Source organism: Netta rufina (genome assembly GCF_964035555.1).
Source record: "Netta rufina genome assembly, chromosome: 1".
NCBI lineage: Eukaryota > Metazoa > Chordata > Aves > Anseriformes > Anatidae > Netta > Netta rufina.
This window is the reverse complement of record NC_140123.1, coordinates 430,881-449,270: the sequence shown is the minus strand read 5'-3', so window position 1 is coordinate 449,270 and position 18,390 is coordinate 430,881. Positions and strand designations below refer to the sequence as shown.

The following is an 18,390-nucleotide window of genomic DNA, read 5'->3' as shown; positions in this document are numbered from 1 at the left end:
ATGTGCCCACAGCTTGTTGACAGGCCAGTATCTCCAGATGTCCCCCTGGAGCTCTAAATGCCCCCAGCAGCCCTCTGGGCATGGGGCTCTGGGTGGCTGGTATGAGCCCAGCTGGGCAGGCAGCACTGAGTGGGCAGTGAGAGAGCCCAAATAGCCAGGAGGAGCATCCTCCCTTAGGCTAGTCTGACTTTTTTTTTTTTTTTTTGGACGATGATGCTCCCAGCAGCCCTGAGACCTTCTTTCCCCTTTTGTACCCCCTGTTTCCTCTCCCCCTCCCTCCCACAAGCAGCTACAGAGACACAGGAGCACACTGAGAAGCTCAGAAAATGTTTTGTTTCGTTTTATTTTTATTGACTGTTACAGCTGCATCCTCCTCTGGAGCATTCAGTGGTACTTGTAGGCCAGAGCGTGGGCCACCACGCCAACCAGCTTTTGCCAAGTGGCCTGGCAGGCAGGGGTGAAATCCTTGGTGAAGTGTGCAGCCAGCACAATGATGAGGATGTCTCCCAGGAGCTGGGGGGACAAGAAAGGAAATCAGGTCAGCATGGCACTGAGAACCCCTTCATCCCGTGTAGGACCCAGGTGCTGGAGGGCAAGCCCGTCTGCTATGTTGGGTGCTGGAGGCTGTCATGCAGAGAAGCTCTTTTAGCTGAATTCTCTGTGCGGGAATATGTCTTGTGCCAACCATATGCACCAGTATCCACCAGCTCTGCTCCTGCCTTTTCTCACACCTGCTTTTTCCAAACTCTAGAGTGTATTTCCAAACATTTTCTAACTTTTTTTTTCTTTTTTTTCCTGCTGTGAATCCCCATGCCTACTTTATCTGGGGCTCAGGTCCATGCCAGCTCTGCCTGCTACATTCCTGAGGTTAGGCTGAAGCAGGGGCTGAAATGGAGGCTATCAGCTGCATTGAGCCCTCCCAGTCCCCTCCAGCCTGAACTGCCTGCTCTCCACCCACAGACACTTTTTGCCCCCTAGCACCATGATGTCCATTCATTTACTCCCCTCCTGCTCCCCTCCCTCCTCTGCTGAACTTACCCCCACCCAGACATGTCCCCTCTGTTTTTAATTCCAGCCTACATCTCTAGGGCCTTTCTTCCCATCAGCATCCACACCATGGGCATCCCTGGGTCTCCATCCCATGCTGGCTTTTCGCCTCTCCTCCTACATCTGCCAGCCTTGGAAAAAGTGAGGGTGAAGTGGTCCCCATCCCTGGGGGCAGGAGGTGGCAGGGAGAGGCTGCACAGGGCACCAGCACAGCAGCAGCACTCTTCAGGCACTTTCCTGCTGTCCTCTCCACCCTCAGCATCATTGAGCCTATCCTCTTCCTCCTACTTTTCTCCAGCCATGCCTCCAGGCAGTGAGGGCATGTCCCTGGATCTGTCCCCAAATCTGTAACCACATGGAGCCCCTTCCCTGACAGTATCAAATACCCAACCTTCCCTCCCCCTCTTAAGGACACATCCAAGGCAGCCCCTTTCTCTTTAGCACCCAAAATCTCTGTTATTAATGCTCTTTAAACCCTCCAGGCACTGAGCTAATCTGTTAGGTGGAGGGAGAGATGGACAATCCCCACTCATGGCTCACCCTGAAGTTCTCGGGGTCCACGTGCAGCTTCTCACAGTGCAGCTCAGACAGCTTGGCGTAGGTTGCTTTGAGGTTTTCCAGGTTCTTCACGGCTTCCCCGAAGGAGGTGAGCACTTTCTTGCCATGGGCACGGACCTTGGGGTTGCCAATGATGGCGGTGGGGCTGGACAGGTTCCCGAAGTTATCAAAGAACCTCTGGGTCCAGGGGTAGACGATCAGCAGCCTGCAGAGAGAATGGGAGACATGAGCACACACACACACTGTTAGCATTCCCCCCATGCCTGCGGCATTTTCTCCATGCAGATGCAGCCGAGCCGATGCCCGGGAGCCGAACCTACCTGGCCAGAGCCTCAGCTCCGCATTCCTCCACGTTGACCTTGCCCCAGAGGCCGGTGATGAGCTGCTTCTCCTCGGCTGACCAGTGCACCATGGTGTTGGGTGGAGGGTAGCGTGTGGCTGCAGGAGGACACGGACCTTGTAGCGGAGCTGCAGACCCCTGGGGGCTTTTATCCGCTGCCGGCAGCCCCTCCCCGCCCCATGCTGTGGGGCCATTGGCTGGGGATGGGTGGGGGTCCGCCAGCAGAGTACCCTGTCCACGGGGTGGTCAGTCTGCAGCGAGGTGTGGCCTTCAAGGGAAAAGCCCTGAGACTCACTCAACAGGCAGGCTTGGGGCATAGCAGCCCTTATCTCCCTTTCTTCCCTTCCAACAGCTGACCCCTGTGCAAGGTGCTTTACACTGCCTTCATGCCTGCAGCACCCGAATTTGGCCCCTCTGCAGCATCTACAGGCTCTCTAAACCTGAGAGATATTCCTCTGCCATGGCAGGTGGCCTGGTTCATGAAGCTGGGCGCTGCACAGGCCTTTCTGCACAGCAACACCTTCCCAAGGATGCTGAGGGCTGTTGCCCTTGGCTGCACCTCTGCAGCTCTGGGTGCACAGACCTTCAGAGGAGCTGCTGCCCATTTATTAAATCGAGCACCTTTCATCAGGAGGAAGTGTGGAAAACGTCAGCCTGCCAGCCCAGAGCCTCACACCTGAACTGGGAATCCAAGTGCCCAGGGCTTGTGGCCACGACTGGTGTGAGCCCCAGGGAGAGGTCGCACCTCTCCGCTGCCTCGGGCTGCAGGACTGCAGTGGGGTGCTGGAGCTGGCAGGCACTGCCTGGGGCAGCTTCCTCTGCTCTTCTAATGGTCATACTGCACTAATGAGGCAGGCACTTCCCTGTCCTCTCCCTTCTGTGAAATTAAATTATTCTTCCTTGCACAAGAAGAGCAGGACCAGCCGTGTTACAGCCAGACCAGCAACATCCCCTTCCATCATTTCAGAGCCTTACAAAAGGTTTCTGCTTGGCTCTGGGTTTCACTCTCCACATGAAATGAATTTTTATTTTTCCTGAATGGAAAGACATGTTAAGCCCTTGGGCAAAACTGTGCTCCCATGCACAGGCATGCAAAGCCGGGATGCAGGAGGTGTGCAGTGTCCTGGCAAGCCTGTGGGACTTGGGTCTCTCTGCAGGCAGTCTAGGAGGTTTCATCCAGACCTCTGCTCCATTCCAGTTACAAACCCTTTGACATGAACAGAGCTGCACAGGGCAGTGACACAAGCATGGGCATCTCACTGTGCTCCAGCTGGGGTGGTCCAGGGATGTGGTCACATTTCAGACCCTTGCTGCAGCGTCCTAGGAGGCACTTTTTTTATTATTATTATTATTTTTTTTATTTTTTTTTTTTTAGGTTTTAGTTTTTCGTTTGTTTGTTTGTTTGTTGTTTGGTTTTTTAATTTCTGAATCCTGGGCAAGGCCCATAGGCCCCTTTCAGCTGCAAGGGAGTCACCAGGGAGCTCTGATAGCACAATGTGGAGCGGAGGCTGCTCAGCACAGATAAATGTATCATACAGGTGGCCAGCACTTGCTGTAATTTCTGACCCAAAGAACAGACAAAGTCACACACCCGTGTTCGTGAGGAGATCTGACGACTTCAGAAGTTGTCAGTTTTTATTAAGGCAAGACTCACAGCATTAAATCAAATATATGCAGCCCTAAATTCATACAGATATTCACATCATGTGAGTTGGTGCATACAGCAGAGCAAAGAGCTGGCCAAAACAGCTGTACGTGCAGCTGGGTGAGGACAATACATGGCCTAGCATGGACTTTTCATTAATCAATTCTCTCATCCTATAGCCTACATTTGGTGGGAAACCCACATTGAAGATAAAATCCAAGCTACATCTGGGTCTATTATTAGCAGTGCATTTGCCTCCTTGGTGATGGGAGTCTCATTTTCAGCTCTGTGAAGATGAACTTTAAAAGACAGAAGATAATGATGCTTTGCTGCTGCATTTGAACCAACAGAATGACAAAGCTCAGGGAGGGCTGGCAGATAGGCATGTGAAGCTGGGAGAAGCAGAACAACATCAAACACAGAGGGTTGGAGGAGAATATTAACTGAAGCATTGCTGTTAGCAAGAATCTGTGGTTTAAAAACGCTGATTTTCTGGACTCCATGGAAAACCAGGCAGAGACATAGCTTACAATGAGAAACCTCAGGTTCTGATCCCGCACCATGGACTGTTTTGAGTGTTTTTTGAGACCACTCAGATCTGGTTTTTGCTGGTGCAGTTGCAGGAGCAGGAACAGGTGTTCACGAGATGCTTAACAGTGGTCCCAAAGAGCCAAGGGGAGGGGAAGGGGAGCAGAGTAAACAGGAAAAAGTGGCAGAAATGTTTCAGCTGTTGCTCTGAGGCAAGCTCATTTGGCACCACTCTTCTGTATTGATCCCTTTTAATGGCTGGTTTTATACCTACAGCAATTCCTTATACTCTTTACATCCTGTAAGATGGGCACTCAAAAAATGAGTAACAGCAGGAGAATCAGACAGCTAATAAGGTTAGGGGCATACTGGGGACTTCTGGATGTGGAGAGTCCATAACAGCAACAACCCTTTACAGCCAGTCTGGGCTGTAAATTCACATATGGGCTGCTGCCTGCTTCTGCCCCACTGGCACTTTGGCTGTGTCCAGTCTATCCCTGGTGCCTCATTTTAACTTGCACCCCCACCACTCTGCTAATGCTGATACCCTCTGAAGAGCTGCTCCAGGGACAAAAGCAGGCTTCAGGTTACTGTCCAGGTGGACCCTGAATGTGGAACCAGAGCACAGCTCTACAAGATGGTCACAGACCCCGAGGAACAAGCAGGGCTCCTGCTCTAGACCCTTTCAGGACAGAATGACAGATTTGGGAAAATGCAGTGCAGCAGCAGGCTGGTCTGAATCACCATAATTTATACACCTTGCCCTGGCTGGGACAGTGTGGTTACTGGCCTGAACATGAAAGCCAAGAATCTCTGATGGTGTCATTTCTTTCCTCAGGAGGGAAGGGAAACAGAAAAGACCCCAGGCAGAAGAGATGTGGGCACGCCACGGTGGAGAGTCAGCGCAGATCAGAGTTTTACAGCTAGTAGGCAGTGAGCTTAATCTTATTACCACAAGGAGAGTTTTCTAATTTAGCTTTGGCTCATTGCCCTAAGCACTCTGCCGTCAACCCAAAGTCATTTCAAATGGCTTCTGTGCTGTAGCAATAAACTAGGGGGAAACATAACTGCAGGTTAAACGAGTGCTGCTCTGTCCCAGAGTCAGCCCCTAGGCACAGCAGATTCAGTCTGTGACCAGACTGAGAGGGCAGGGAGCAGAATGACAAGACCTGCATGAGACCCTGGACACCTGCAGCGAGTGCATGGCTGGCACTGGGCTGGCAGGGTGCTGCAGCAGCGCTGATTCTGTGCCACGCACCTTTTATTAGCCCGTTTTTTCCAGCTGCAGAGGTCAGGAACACAACAATTCTGCATTGCAGGGCATTAATAAACTATTGGCTGCACCAGTGGAAGAAACAACAGGAAAACATTGGTTCTGTCTGTCCACGTCTCATTCCTGTTAGGAGGCTAGCAAAATTCACTTGGGGGTCAGAGAGAGCCACTCATTCTCTAACATGGATATCTCATTTCAGGAGCCAGGCTTAACCCTTCGTGCCCTTTAGCCCTGATTCCAAGAGGAGCGGAGCACCCATTTGCCAGCTTGGGCCACTGTTCAGGTAGTCCAGCATCAGGCACTCACAGCCTGAATGTCATGCCATATAATGATCTACTTACTATCCAGACATGGTCCTCAGCATTTCAGCTGGCTTACAGCCTTCTACTGTGTTTCTTTAATATTGTCAGAAGTCTTGTGGGTTTGAAATGTGTGTCTTAGAGACACTATGTGCAGTCTGGGGCTAGTCACAACAGGAATACACAGAGGACCTCCAGGGCACCACAGGAGAGGGGACCTGACCATATTCATATATCGCTGTCCCTATATCCCTGTAAAGGGATTCAGCAGGCTCTGCTCAGCTCGAAAGCCAGTCCAGTGTCATGGGCTACAGGCGGTTCAGAGCAGAATGAGGTGAAGGGATGTGAGGCACAAGGTCAGGCATAAAAGCCAGGACACTCAGGGAAAAGCTAATGATTTAATTAAACAGCTTCTGAGTTATCCCTCAATGCAAGAACTCAGGCAAAAGCAATACAGAAATTGGCAAAAACAGCTTTTTTATTCATGGCAAGATGTCTCCAGGGCAGTATCCCTTAAGGCAGTGTTTTCCCTGCCTATAACTGGTTGAGTTATTTGCTCTTATCCCTCTTCCTCACTGGGGCTTTCATTTGCTCAACTCAAGACAGACACAGGCTCCTGGCCAAAGGTTCCAGCCTCTGGCCTCCTACCAGAGCCTGTGCACTGGGCTGGAGCAAACAGAGCCCAGGGGACACCAGGGGGACATTTGGGAGAGGGGCGCATTACAAGGGCCAACACAGCACTTCCCCGAGTGCAGTGGGACAGGGCTCAGGAGCCAGACAGGGGTTTCCATGACCAGGTTCGTGAGGTGTCTCCATCACAGCACCGTGCCTGTTTTGCACAACGGCTGCCCCAATTCTCCCAGCGTGGGCTCTGCCGTGCTCAGGCCGCTGCTGCATCCCGGAGGCCTGCAGCACAGGAGGCACCTATCGGCCGCTTCACACCCCGCTGCCCTGCTCTGCCGGCCCCTCTATCGCCCACCGGCAGCCCCCGGCCTCCCACACCCTGTGGCCCTGTACCAGATAGCTCCTCGCCACCCTGGCTGCAGTGCAAGATAAATGTCAGCACCCGGCTGTACACAGGGAGCCAGCTTTCTGCCCCTGCATTTAGCTGAGGTGGGCCACGCTATGGCCCCGCACACCTCTGCACACCTCTGCACACACCGGCTGCTGCCATTTCCCAGCCACGCTGGTGTGCAGCCACCGTATCCATGGGGAAACTACAATTTCCTCTCATTTTATTCTCTTAGTGGAGGTGAGAGGTGGTACAGAATGGGATTTCAGTCTTTTCATCACCACTACCCAAATGCAACATTCACAACAGTACAAAGTGAGTACAGTTACAGCTGATCAGGAGCTGAGCCCCCCAGCCCTGCTCCTTGAGCAATGTGGGGGTCCCTGATGGTGATCGTCAGGGCCCTGTGCATCGCCAGAGCAGCAGTGAGCACTGGAGGGAGGGAAACTGGTGAACCAGGCCCACAGAAAAGATCCCTTCCGGGGTCTTTTGCCCATTTCAGGTGAAATAAATGATTGTGATGCCACAGAATAAGCACTGCCAGTAATTATAGTGCCCTGGCCAGGAAACCAGCAATGCAAAAAAGTCCTCAAGTGTTACATGCTCACACACTAAAATCCTTCAGTGCAAACATGTTCCAGTCTCTTGCTGGTAACCCAGCCAAACCGTGGCTCATATCCCAAAGCCTTAATCTTCAGTGGCATGCCATGTCCTGGAGTGCCTGGAGTTTGGGGGCTGCCTTCCACTGGGAAGGTGCTGGGCCTCATCGAGCTGGGCAGTGCAGGAGGGCACAAATGCAGAGTGGAGATCACACACCTGCACACACACATGCACATACACCTGAACCTGAGTGCTCAGGGTAAGGGCACATGGCCCTGCTTTCCCTGCAGCCACTGCCATCCCTTCTTCCAAGGAGCAGCTCAGCTCCGAGGAACCTGGCCAGTGCCCCAGCACTGGGCCCACTGTGGCTCTGCCTGGCTCTGCCCACCACTGCTTTGGAAAAGCTGCCTTAACCAAAGACCCCAGCCAAAAAAGAGCCCCTTGCATAGAATCGTGGAATTATTGAATCATCAAGGTTGTAAAAGTTCACCAAGTCTGACCATCAGCCTGACCTACCAATTTCCACCTCTAGGTCATGTCCCTCAGCGTTACATCTACACATTCCTTAAATACCTCCAGGGATGGGGACTCCACCACCACCCTGGGCAGCCCACTCCAGTGCTTCACCACCCTCCCCATGAAGAAATTTTCCCTCATGTCCCGTCTCCCCTGGTGCAACTGGAGACTGGTGCATGACTCGAGCCCTTTCTCTCAGGGTGTTTGGGGCTGAGCTGAGCCAAGGCGGGGGAACAGCCCGCAGACCCTGGATCAACCCAGCCCCGAGGGACACTTGATTCTGCCTTCAGACATCCATCCGGGCAGAGAGGCAGCTCTGAAACCAGCACCGCTTCCAGGCACCCAGATGGGCTCTTGCTGGCATTCCCACAGTCAAGTCCAGTTGCTGCAGAAGGATGTTTTAGTGATTTCCATGGCACTGCTGCGGCTCTCCAGCCGTCAGTGGAGCACAGCGAGCTTGCACCGCAGCGGTGCTGAGTCACGGCCGCCCGTCCCAGCCCAGCCACCCGTGGCTGTGTGGGGGTGATAACGCTGCTGGTGCAAACAGAGCCCAGCCAGGCAGAGATAAGGCAGTCCTTGGCTCCCCTTTGTGCTGTGTCAGACTTCTGACGCAGCAGAAAATATTTTTGCTGAGGCAGTGTGGCAGCCAGCTGAAAAATATTTAGCTTTTTTTTTTTCTCTTTTCTTAGTAGAGCCGGGAGACCGTGTGGCCCCTGATTACCTGGCAAGGGCTGCCTGCGTGCCCCTGTGGCAGCAGGGCTTCTCGACTGCCCTCCAGCTCAGGGACAGGCACAGGTGATCTGTACTCCTAAGGGGACGGTGGGACGTGTCCTGATGGGCAGCCTCTTTTCTCCATCCTCTGCCTGTGTGTTGAGGAGGGGACTGAAATTTGCCACCGCTTTTGAAACCTCTTCTATCGCCAAAGCAGAGGGGAGCACAAAACCTCGCTGCCTCACCCAGAGAAAGTCTTTCGGGAATTCAGGGTGCCCCCTGGTTCCCTGTGCTGGCAGAGCTCGGGTCCAGCCCTGCCCAGCACACCCTCTCCTGGTGGATGGTGTTTAACTGTGGGAAAACTGAGGCTGGGCTGCTGCTCACCCCAAGTGTCCCAAAATGCTCCATGCAGGGTGAGATCCCCTTCAGGAAAGGAATCCCAGGATGAGTGCTGCAGTCCCACACCTGCCTCCAACAAAAGGGCTACAGCACAACACCATACTTCCTAAGCAGGCTTTCATTAGTGCTCAGGCTGGAAAGGAGTTTCAGATCCACTCCACTGCAGTGCAACGCCCTTGGGACTGTGCTAAGCATGGCTTCATGCAGGGGGGTGCTGAGTTGGCCACACACAGGCCCTAATGCTGGCCTCTTTCGCTGGGTTTGAGGAGCTTTGGGTAAGTGTGGTTCAATTCACAGCACAGAACATTTGCATGCAGAAGCTTTAGGCTGTCCAGAATGAACTCCTGCATATCGTAATGCACAAAGTTCACCAGGGAGCTCCAGGAGCTGCTGTTTTACACAAGCCAATTCCAAACAGGCATGGAGCCAGCATTTGAAGGCACCACTGCTGCCCTGGGACATGCCTGTTGGTCCATGTCTAAAAAGCAGCATTTGTTGGACAAGCCCTGCAGCATGGGGAAGAAGGAGATCAGACCTCAGGGCTGATGTGGGGAGCAGCCTGGGCAGCAGCTTTGTTTTCTGAATGCCTTCGTCAGCCTGATGCACTGATGAGGAGCATCTCAGTTGTAAGCCACAGAGCCCTGCAAATGAAAGTGAACCCTGTTCTTCAGGCAGGGAAACTGAGGTATGGCTTTTAAGGAAGGGGGGAATGGACCCGCTGCAGGGTCCATCCTCTCATGCAACAAGGCAGCACCAACTGGGGAGCAAGAGCAAAGCCCGGCAGGGAGCTCAGTGCTGCCTTTGCACACAGCAGCCCACCTGGCTGGGGTGAGTTTTGCTCCTGAGCTGCCCTCGGTGAAAAATGCTGCACCTTGGGCACGCTTGAGCAGCAGGGTGCAGGGCTCACAGCTGAGCAAAGCAGCAAAGATGTCACTCTCTGCCCGGACAAATGCCTTGTTCTGTGCCATTGCTGGCACAGCATGAGGCTGTTCTGCTCCAGTGAACCTCCCTCCCCAGTTTAGTAAATATCCCTGCCAGCAAACCCCTGCTCTGCCTCCCCAGCCTCTGATCCCTATGGGGAGGACAGCCTCCCCTCGTCTCCATCACAGAATCATAGAATGGCTCAGGTTGGAAGGGACCTCAAAGATCATCCAGTTCCAACCTCCCTACCATGGGCAGGGATGCCACCCACCAGACCAGGTTGCCCAGGGCCTCATCCAACCTGGTCTTGAACACCTCCAGGAATGGGGCATCAAGAACAGGACTGCAGCTTCTGAGCAGGCAGGCTGGGACCAAGTCCCTTCACACACCCTTCTGGGTCTGACACTTGTCTTTGTGGCTGAATTTCCAAGTTTCACCCTTTTCTTCCCCTGTACTCATTTCATCCTTTGCTGTGACCCCCACAACAGCACTCTGAGCCTCTCACGTGCACTCCTCTGTAACGGGAATTAGCCACAGGCACATGCACTTGGGAGGCTGGTGCTTTCTGGTTGCATGGCTGGGCACAGAGGCAGCAGACCCCACTGGAGCTGCTCTGGACTGGGAGGGCTCTGGCATTTCCTCTGGGTGCCCTGGTTTACAGAAACCAGCTGAGCTCCACTCTCCTGTGGGCCAGGCCCTGTGGCAGCCTATCCCTGGTGCAGAAAAAGCTGTACTGCAGAAGTTTACCCCCTCGCCCTGCATCTAACGTGGGGCCACGGGGAGCAAGGTCTGAGCACTGGGAGGGGACACCTGTGCAGGGGGACTTCCTGCAGGGACTGCCATGCTTTGAGCGAGGCCATGCAGCATTCACACCCAGGTGTCCTGGGCAGGGATAGGGTCTTCCCTCACTTCACGGTGAAATGAGGCACTGCCAGCACCCCTGGGACCCTGCCCTGGGCAGGACCCAGCACCACCACCACCCCTGCGGGCTCCCAGAGCTCAGCGTGGGGCTCAGCCTTGCTGCTGCTGCGGGGCCGCCCCCAGCCCCATTTTCTCCCTGCTGGCAGCCACAGGGCTGTGCTGGCTGCTGTAACAAACCTCCACTGGAACAATGGCAACAGTCTACATCTTTGTTAACATTGCCCCAACACAGTTTTTCCTTGCAGTAAAAATACCTTCACCACATCCCTGTGCACCATATTTTTCCATTTCACTGTTTTACCAGTGGGGAAGATAGGCCCCAAAGAGTACAGTAATAAATATAACTTTAGATACTGAACTCTGACCGTCTCCCTCCACTCTGAGGCTCTTGAGCTACAATGATCAGCACTAAACATTCAGTTTCTTCCTCTCACCAAAAATAGGCCATGGAAGCATTTTGTTCCTATTTCCTTTAGTCAGGTGAGATCCTCTCAGGGTGTCTATTTTATTATTATGCTGTTTTCAAAACACTTCATTCACCAGTGCACCAAGTGTTTCAGTAAAATCCATTCCAAGATTAAGGAAGCCCCCCATGACCCTCCTGCTTCTCGCATGGTCCTTTTTGAGTGCTGACAGGAGATTTAAATCATGCCTTGACATGCTGCTGACCTTCTGAATTAAAGTATAATTGCAACACTGCAATTACAAGATAAGGGTACAGCAAGGGGCCTGTGCAAAGAAGACCCAAGGAGAGCTGATGGGGTGCAGGTGGATGTTCCGGAGCATCTCTTCTGGCTCAGTGTGTTACACAGGCACATGCTCACCCCGAGGATCATCTCAGTGCCTACTGTGAGAACGGGCTTGAAGGATTAACAAGCCCACTTGCCCTGCTTTTACATTCTCCTCTAGGCATTCACCTAAGGCCACTTTTGGGGACAGGACACAGGGCCACATAGTTCTGGTCTGTTCCAGAGGCCTGTTCCAGGGCTGCCTTCAAACCCACAGAACTGCAGTGGGGCTGGGAACAACTCTGGGGACTCACCCGCCTGCCACCCTGACACAGAGCTCAGCTCTTTGGGGAGGGGAGGACAGCAGGAGGAGGCTGCCTCCGCAGGGGTCTCCAGGGTGTGTTCCCTGTCACCATGGGCAGGGACCAACGGCGCGGTGCAGAGCTGCGCGGTGTGCCAGGTTGGACCTGGTGCTGTGGGGGTTAATGCATCTGCTCCGAGTGCTGAGCAACAATCCCACTGCTCCAGGCCAGCCCTCTCCTGCAGCGGGGATCCGGGGATCGCTCGGGATCTGCTATAAATTCTCGGCTGCAGCGAGCCCTGTTGTCAGGAACAGGCTGCTGCATCGCTGCAGTGCCAGTGGGAAGCTCGGGCTGGTCACAAGCAAGGCAGGTGAGTGGGCTCCTGACCATGCTGAAGATTGCACTGTGCCACCCCCCGGGACTCAGCCAGCCCCAGCTCCTCGCAGCAGGGGACTGGGCCTGCTGCAGCCGCAGTCTCCCCGTCACCCTCCCGTGGCCGGCTCATTTCAGCTGCCCGAGGTGGGTGCTGCTCCAAGGAGCTGTGCTCTTCCCCACTGCAGAGAGATAGGAAAGCTCTCAGAGACACAAACTCTCATTTTCCACTGCCTGTGAAGGGGAATAGGTATCCCTGCATCTGCTTGGTGCCACTTTCTGTGCTGGAGCAGGGCGCAGCCCCTTTTCCTCTCACAGCATCGTGAGGACACTTGGTCTCAGTGAAATCCCGAGGTGCACGTGGGGGATCGGTCATTTTGTGGAGTCCATCAAGCTGTACCTGTTAAAATGAGCCATCACTGAGACAACCATCAGGATTCACTCTTACTTTTCCCTTCCGTAGTGCTCAGGCTCTTTCTGACAGGCTGTGACACGCGGGAGCTTCGTGTGGACTTGATCTCAAGCCCAAGAGGGCCTTGTATTCCTTGAAGGGGCTCCGAGGGCTCCCCTCTCGTCTCCCTGCCAGCCCACCCCAGCTCACTCTGCCAGCTCAGCACAGCTCCTGGCTCCACGGCAGTAGTAGTGGCGTGCTGTTGTCCTGCAGAAAGAGGGGATGAGACAGGGAAGTTCCCCAGGTTTTGGTGCAAGCAGCTGATGCAGCGTTGATCCAGCCTTCTGTGTGTGAAGCGCTGCCAGAGCTTTAGGTGAAGAGATGGGGCACAGCCGAAATTTGGGGCAATTATGCAACACCTCTGACAGATCCTGTGCTCCCAGGGTAGAGACTGAGCTGGGAATTGCCACTGCTTTAACTGCTCCTGACAGATGCTTGTGTCTGAAGATAACCTTGTCCTGTAACTCCTCCTCCTTCCCCTCCACACAATGTGGAGGTGATCTTTGATAAGCATCTCTAAAGGACCAGAGGGAACTCCCACACACTGAAGTCTGCATCTTCATGCAGGCCCAGGTCAAGCTACTGAACTCACTCCGTCCTTGCAGTTACTCAGGGATGCTGGATCGGGCATCAAACTGTGTACTGAGGCAGGAAGGGCAAAGAGAGGTCCTGGGGAATAGAGGATTTCAGCACAGAGTGGAAATAGTTCTGCAATTTTCTGAACAGATAGGTGGATCTAGGAATTTTTAAATGTAATGGTTTCACAAGGTGGTATTTATAAATGTAATGGTTTACATTTGTATAGGTATTTATAAATGTAATGGTTTCACAGGTGCTTACATTGTTTCAAACGCTTTCCTAGACTTACAGGTGGATGTTTCAGGTAAGGTGACATGGACCTCCATAACAGAGCTCACTCAGCTGTCAAAAACAGGCATTTCCAGAGCAGTTTCTTAAAAAAAAATCCAATGCATTATTTCATTCCCACAGGCCTCCACAGAACATCCTTGTAGGAGAGTAGGGTGGAAAGACCTCTCTGGAAGGTGCTAAAGATCCAATTTGGCGTGGGGCTGTGGGAAGCTCAGTGACCCTCAGTGATGTGTGCTGAGAGTGTGCTGCCTCTGCTCCCTACAGCCCCAAACCATGCCAGGGGGTGTGGGAGCCCTGTGGTGGATGATCCTTCAAAGACAGCTGAGGACCAGAGCCAGACATGTAGAGCAAGCCTGGGACTCCAGACACCACAGTCCTTGAGTACTGTCCCCATCCCTCCTGGCAGCATGAGACACTGCCTTCCCTCATTAGAAAACATCCCTTAGAAAATGTTCTGTAAAAGCAGTGCCATTTCTCCTCCCTATGTTTCTGGTAGGAGGATATTCAGAGACATCCCACCATAATACAGCTTCCTTGCAACTTCCATTTTACTTCTATCTGTGCCCAATTTTCACATGTTGCTTTGTGAGTAATTACTGTATTTCAGCTTAGGCAGAACTGTTTTCCGTCCAGGGGTTTGTACTTGGCCTGTGTTTTGTTGTGTTTTGTGTTGTGTTTTGTTACAAGGACTGAGCTCTACTGATCTTTGTTCCTAAGAAAGCTGCTATATTTGCACAAGCAGTTCAGCATCTCATCCATTGTCTTTCACTGGAAATTCCCAGCAAAAGCACAAAAATCAAGAACAGGATTCACCAGAGCTCTCTAATCATAATGACACTTCTCTTCCTCAGCTAGTATTTGCACAGTCACTCAGTCACTCATGGACTTTTTTTTTTTTTATATATGTTCCTTCCCCTGCTATACCAGGCAGCCGGAGCTACATCCTGACGACACTGGACATGCAATACATAGCACCTGCTTTCCACCAGTGTGTGTTTGGTGTCGGTGCATGCACACAGGGAGGTGACAAGTATCCTCAGACTGTTTCGGTACAGCTCCTGATAGGTTCTGCTGTGGCACGGCTTTGCTGGTCATGGTGATGCCTCTTACCCAAGTCTTCAGGCTGAAGGGATCCCGGAGTATTTCTCACTGCCTGTGTGTGTGTGACCCTGCTGGCTTACATTCCAGCTCAGCTATTCAAGGATGAGATGGAGCATCCCTGTTTCATCCCACCTGGGACCAACAGCAGCCAGACCAGCACTCTAACATTCTTTCTGGGTGGTTTTCCAGCATGGGAATCCACTCAGATGTGGTCTGCTGTTCTCCTCTGCTCTGTGTACCTCCTGGTGCTGCTGGGGAACTGGACTGTCCTTGCCATAATAAAGGCAGAGCAGAGTCTCCATGCACCCATGTATCTACTCCTTGCCATGCTAGCTGTGGCTGACCTGGGCTTGTCCACATCTGTGTTCCCAACCATGCTGAGGATGCTGTGGCTGGAGGGCAGAGAGATCAGCTCCAGCACCTGCTTTTCCCAAATGTTCTTCATTCACAGCTTCACAGATATGGAATCTGCCACCATTCTGGCAATGGCCTTTGATCGTTACATGGCCATCTGCCACCCCCTACGATATTCCTCCATCCTCACCAACTCAGTGATCACCAAGATATGTGTGGCAATTGTCACAAGAACCATCCTCTTCCAGTTCCCACTCCCGATCCTACTGACCCAGCTGTGCTTCTCCAGGGCCAGCAAGCTGTCCCATCCCTACTGCTTGCATCCAGATATCATCAAACATGCAGACTCTGACACAAAGATCAACAGTGCCTGTGGCCTTTTTGTGCTACTCTCCACACTGGGTTTGGACTTGCTCTTTGTGCTCCTGTCCTACCTTCTGATCCTTAAGACCATCCTGAACCTTCCAACTTGGAGAGAGCGTCTGAAAGCCCTCAACAACTGCATCTCCCATGTCTGTGCTGTCCTGCTCTTCTTTATCCCCATGATCTGCCTCTCCATGTTGCACCGGTTTGGCAAACACGTGTCTCCCCAGGTCTACACTTTCACAGCCAACCTCCATTTCCTTGCTCCACCCATCCTGAATCCCATCGTTTACAGCATGAAAACCAAAGTGATCCGGAGACGGATACTGAGGATGCTCTGCCAGCGAGGGGTCCACAAGTCCAGGGCTGCTATTTTCCAGTAAAGCCAATATGATGGCTACTGCCAGCTGTCCTATGTAAAATTCAACCCCCAGGAAGACCAGCTGGGAGAGGGGAACATACCAAGCACTTCTGCCAATGTAAGGATAGGGGGAAGGTAAAAGGTATATGGAAAGAGAAGGATAGGTGCAATGCATTACCTGCAATGCAAGACTATAAGGATATCTGGTTAAAGGTTTCTCAGCATATAAACAGAGGCAAACTACATCTAGATTCACAAACACCAAACCTCAGAGACAATACCAGGGACCACAATGTTGAAGTCAGGGACTAAGGGGCCACTGGAGGAGCCAGGAGGAAAAAGGTTCAAGCAGAACTACTGAGAAGGCAGAAAGAAAGTCATCATGGGTCCCCTGGGAAAGAGCAGACGGTGGGGGATAGTTGAGGGGGCTTGGGGGATTGTGTAAAACTTTATAGGGGACAACTTAGGGAGCTTGTGGGAAAGGTGAGATATTTTATGCAGTGCTCAGAAGGGCCAAAGGTGAGGAAAAGGATCCAGGGAGGAACCGGGATGGGAAGGTGGAGGGGGTGGTAAAGGGGCTGATCATGTGTAAGCAAGTTGCTAATAAATACACCCTCCAGGCCATGCACCTGGCCATCACAGCCTGTCTTGCCTTCTTTCCTGTGACTTTACTGTCTGTGGGGGGGGAATTTGTGTGGGACTTGGCAACAAACAACAGTCCAAAGATGGACTAACTGGTGAGCAGGAGGAGACTGGGGACTGGAAAGACTGAGGGCTGGAGCTGGAGAGTGGGCAAATGGGGTCTAGGGTCTGGACTTGGATCTGGATGGGCTTCTGGTCTGCTCCAGAGTTTGAGGTATCCACATGCACAAGGGTGACTGTGAATCAAGCGGGTGAGGGTCGGATCCTGTCCTGCCCAGCCATCCAAGGGGACTGGGACTGGGTAGTGCTGGTCACGTCTGCCTGAGTGCTGCTAGAGCACCAGGACAGGCACTGCTCTCTCTGGTCGTCCTTTTGGCCACCTGGCACCATGCATGGGTGCGGGAAGTCTGGGCTGGGCACTGGCCATTAGGACTTGATCCATTTTTGTGAGATGGAGGAAGAGGGTGGGCAGGAGCCGGGGGTTGGGGCTGGCAGGGTCACTGGGTCGGGCAGCTGCCCGCAGACAGCTGGAGTGGCCGGACCCACGGAGGGGCTGATCGTAGAAATGGCCCCAGGTCTGCTGGAGTCATTTCTCCCCGCAGGAGGAACGCTTTCTGTGCAGCAATGACTTCTGGACTCAAACATTAAGCAAAAGTTTTGTCTTGTTGTCTTCTCTGTAAAACATGAGTACTTTCCTTGCTAGGTTTGTTTTGTTCTGCCTGGAACATTTTGCCTGGGTTAGACTGCAGCACCAAGTTTCTTGACATGATTGTCATTCTTTGATTAAGCTGCGCTAATTAGTATGCTGGGGTTTCCATAAGGCTCTGCAGCACAACGCCTTCCTCAGGCTGGCTCATTTAGACCTCAGAGATGGATTTCTTCCCACTTCAGCTAATGGCTAGCACTCTTTCAAAGGAGCAGTTCTCTTCCAGCTGACCCAGAGGTGCAGGCACTGTATAAACTGACTACATTTGGAAGGACATTTTAAACCAATTTCAGCATTTAAGACCTGTTTTAATTTATTCTGTTGGTCTTTGTCATGGACTGCGCACACAGCACTGTAACAACTATGATCAATACGCCCTCGGGAGACACTGCCAGCTACAAAAATACTGAAAATCAGTGGTTCCAGCACATCCTGCCGTGCTTGGCTGATGTCTATAAAACCATGAGGATGTGTAAAAGCACCCCCTACGTACACCGAGGTGATAAGCCCCCCCAGAAGACCTCAGGGGGCAGCAATTCTGCGACTTCCAGTACCAAAGCTTTGGGGAGCTCTGCTGGGCACCCCGATCGGGCCCCGGAGCTGCAGGGCAGAGCCCCCCTCTCGGGCAGACCCCGCTGCCCCCTCTCGGCCCCGCTCCCCCCGCACAGCCCCGCAGCTCCCGGGGGGCCTTCGGCGAGCTCCAGCACAGCGAGATGCGGCCAGGGGCACGCAGCGCCCCGAGCTCCGGGAGCCCCCTGCGGAGGGAGCCCCCTCCTCGGGCTCGGAGCCCCCTCGGGCAGCTGCTGGTGGCCGGGCCCCGGGGTCGGGCAGGGCTCGGGGCTCGCCCCCGCGGCAGGGGGGTGGCAGCGGGACCCCAGCCCCCAGCCCCCGGCCCGGGGCAGCGCTCACCGGGAGCGGCCCCGCGGCGGGCGGTGCGCGGAGCTCGGCTTCCCCCTGCTGGGCGCGGGGATGGGAGCGGGGGGAGAGGGGGAATAGGGGATGGGGGGGGGGGGGAGAAGGGGGAATGGGGGTGGGATGGGGAGCGGGGAGGAGGGAGAGGGGCGAGTGGAGGGGATGGGGGGACATAGGGGGGTGAGGGAGGTGGAGAAGGGGGGATGGGGGGAGTGAGGGGGATAAAGGGTGAGGAGGGGGGATGGTGGGGATGGGGGGAGAAGGTGGGATGGGGAGGGGGGTTTGGGAGCGGGGAAGGGAAGGGGGATGGGTTAGGGGGATGGAAGGGAGGGGGAGCGGGGTAGGATGGAGGGGGGATGAGGGGGGAATGGGGAGAGGGGATGGGAAGTGGAGGGGGGGAGAGGAGTGAGTAGGGGGGTGGGGTGGATGGGGGAAGGGGAGGAGAAGGGGTATGGGAA

At 53.6% G+C, this 18,390-nt stretch overlaps 2 protein-coding genes across 2 annotated transcripts; one reads left to right on the top strand and one right to left on the bottom strand.

The window, feature by feature from the left end:
* Positions 1-384: 384 nt before the first annotated feature.
* On the bottom strand, positions 385-2,044 carry LOC311220490 (hemoglobin subunit rho; the record flags this gene model as incomplete). Its single annotated transcript, XM_084304032.1, has 3 exons — positions 1,926-2,044; positions 1,588-1,810; positions 385-513 (listed from the first exon to the last, which is right to left on the bottom strand). The coding sequence occupies exons 1-3, from the start codon at positions 2,015-2,017 to the stop codon at positions 385-387; spliced, it is 444 nt and encodes a 147-aa protein (XP_084160158.1). The 5' UTR covers positions 2,018-2,044.
* A 5,360-nt stretch (positions 2,045-7,404) lies between these two features.
* LOC311220395 (olfactory receptor 51L1-like) lies at positions 7,405-15,694 on the top strand (the record flags this gene model as incomplete). Its single annotated transcript, XM_084303903.1, has 2 exons — positions 7,405-7,561; positions 14,682-15,694. 2 exons carry the CDS (start codon positions 7,405-7,407, stop codon positions 15,692-15,694), a joined length of 1,170 nt encoding a protein of 389 aa, XP_084160029.1.
* Positions 15,695-18,390: the final 2,696 nt, after the last annotated feature.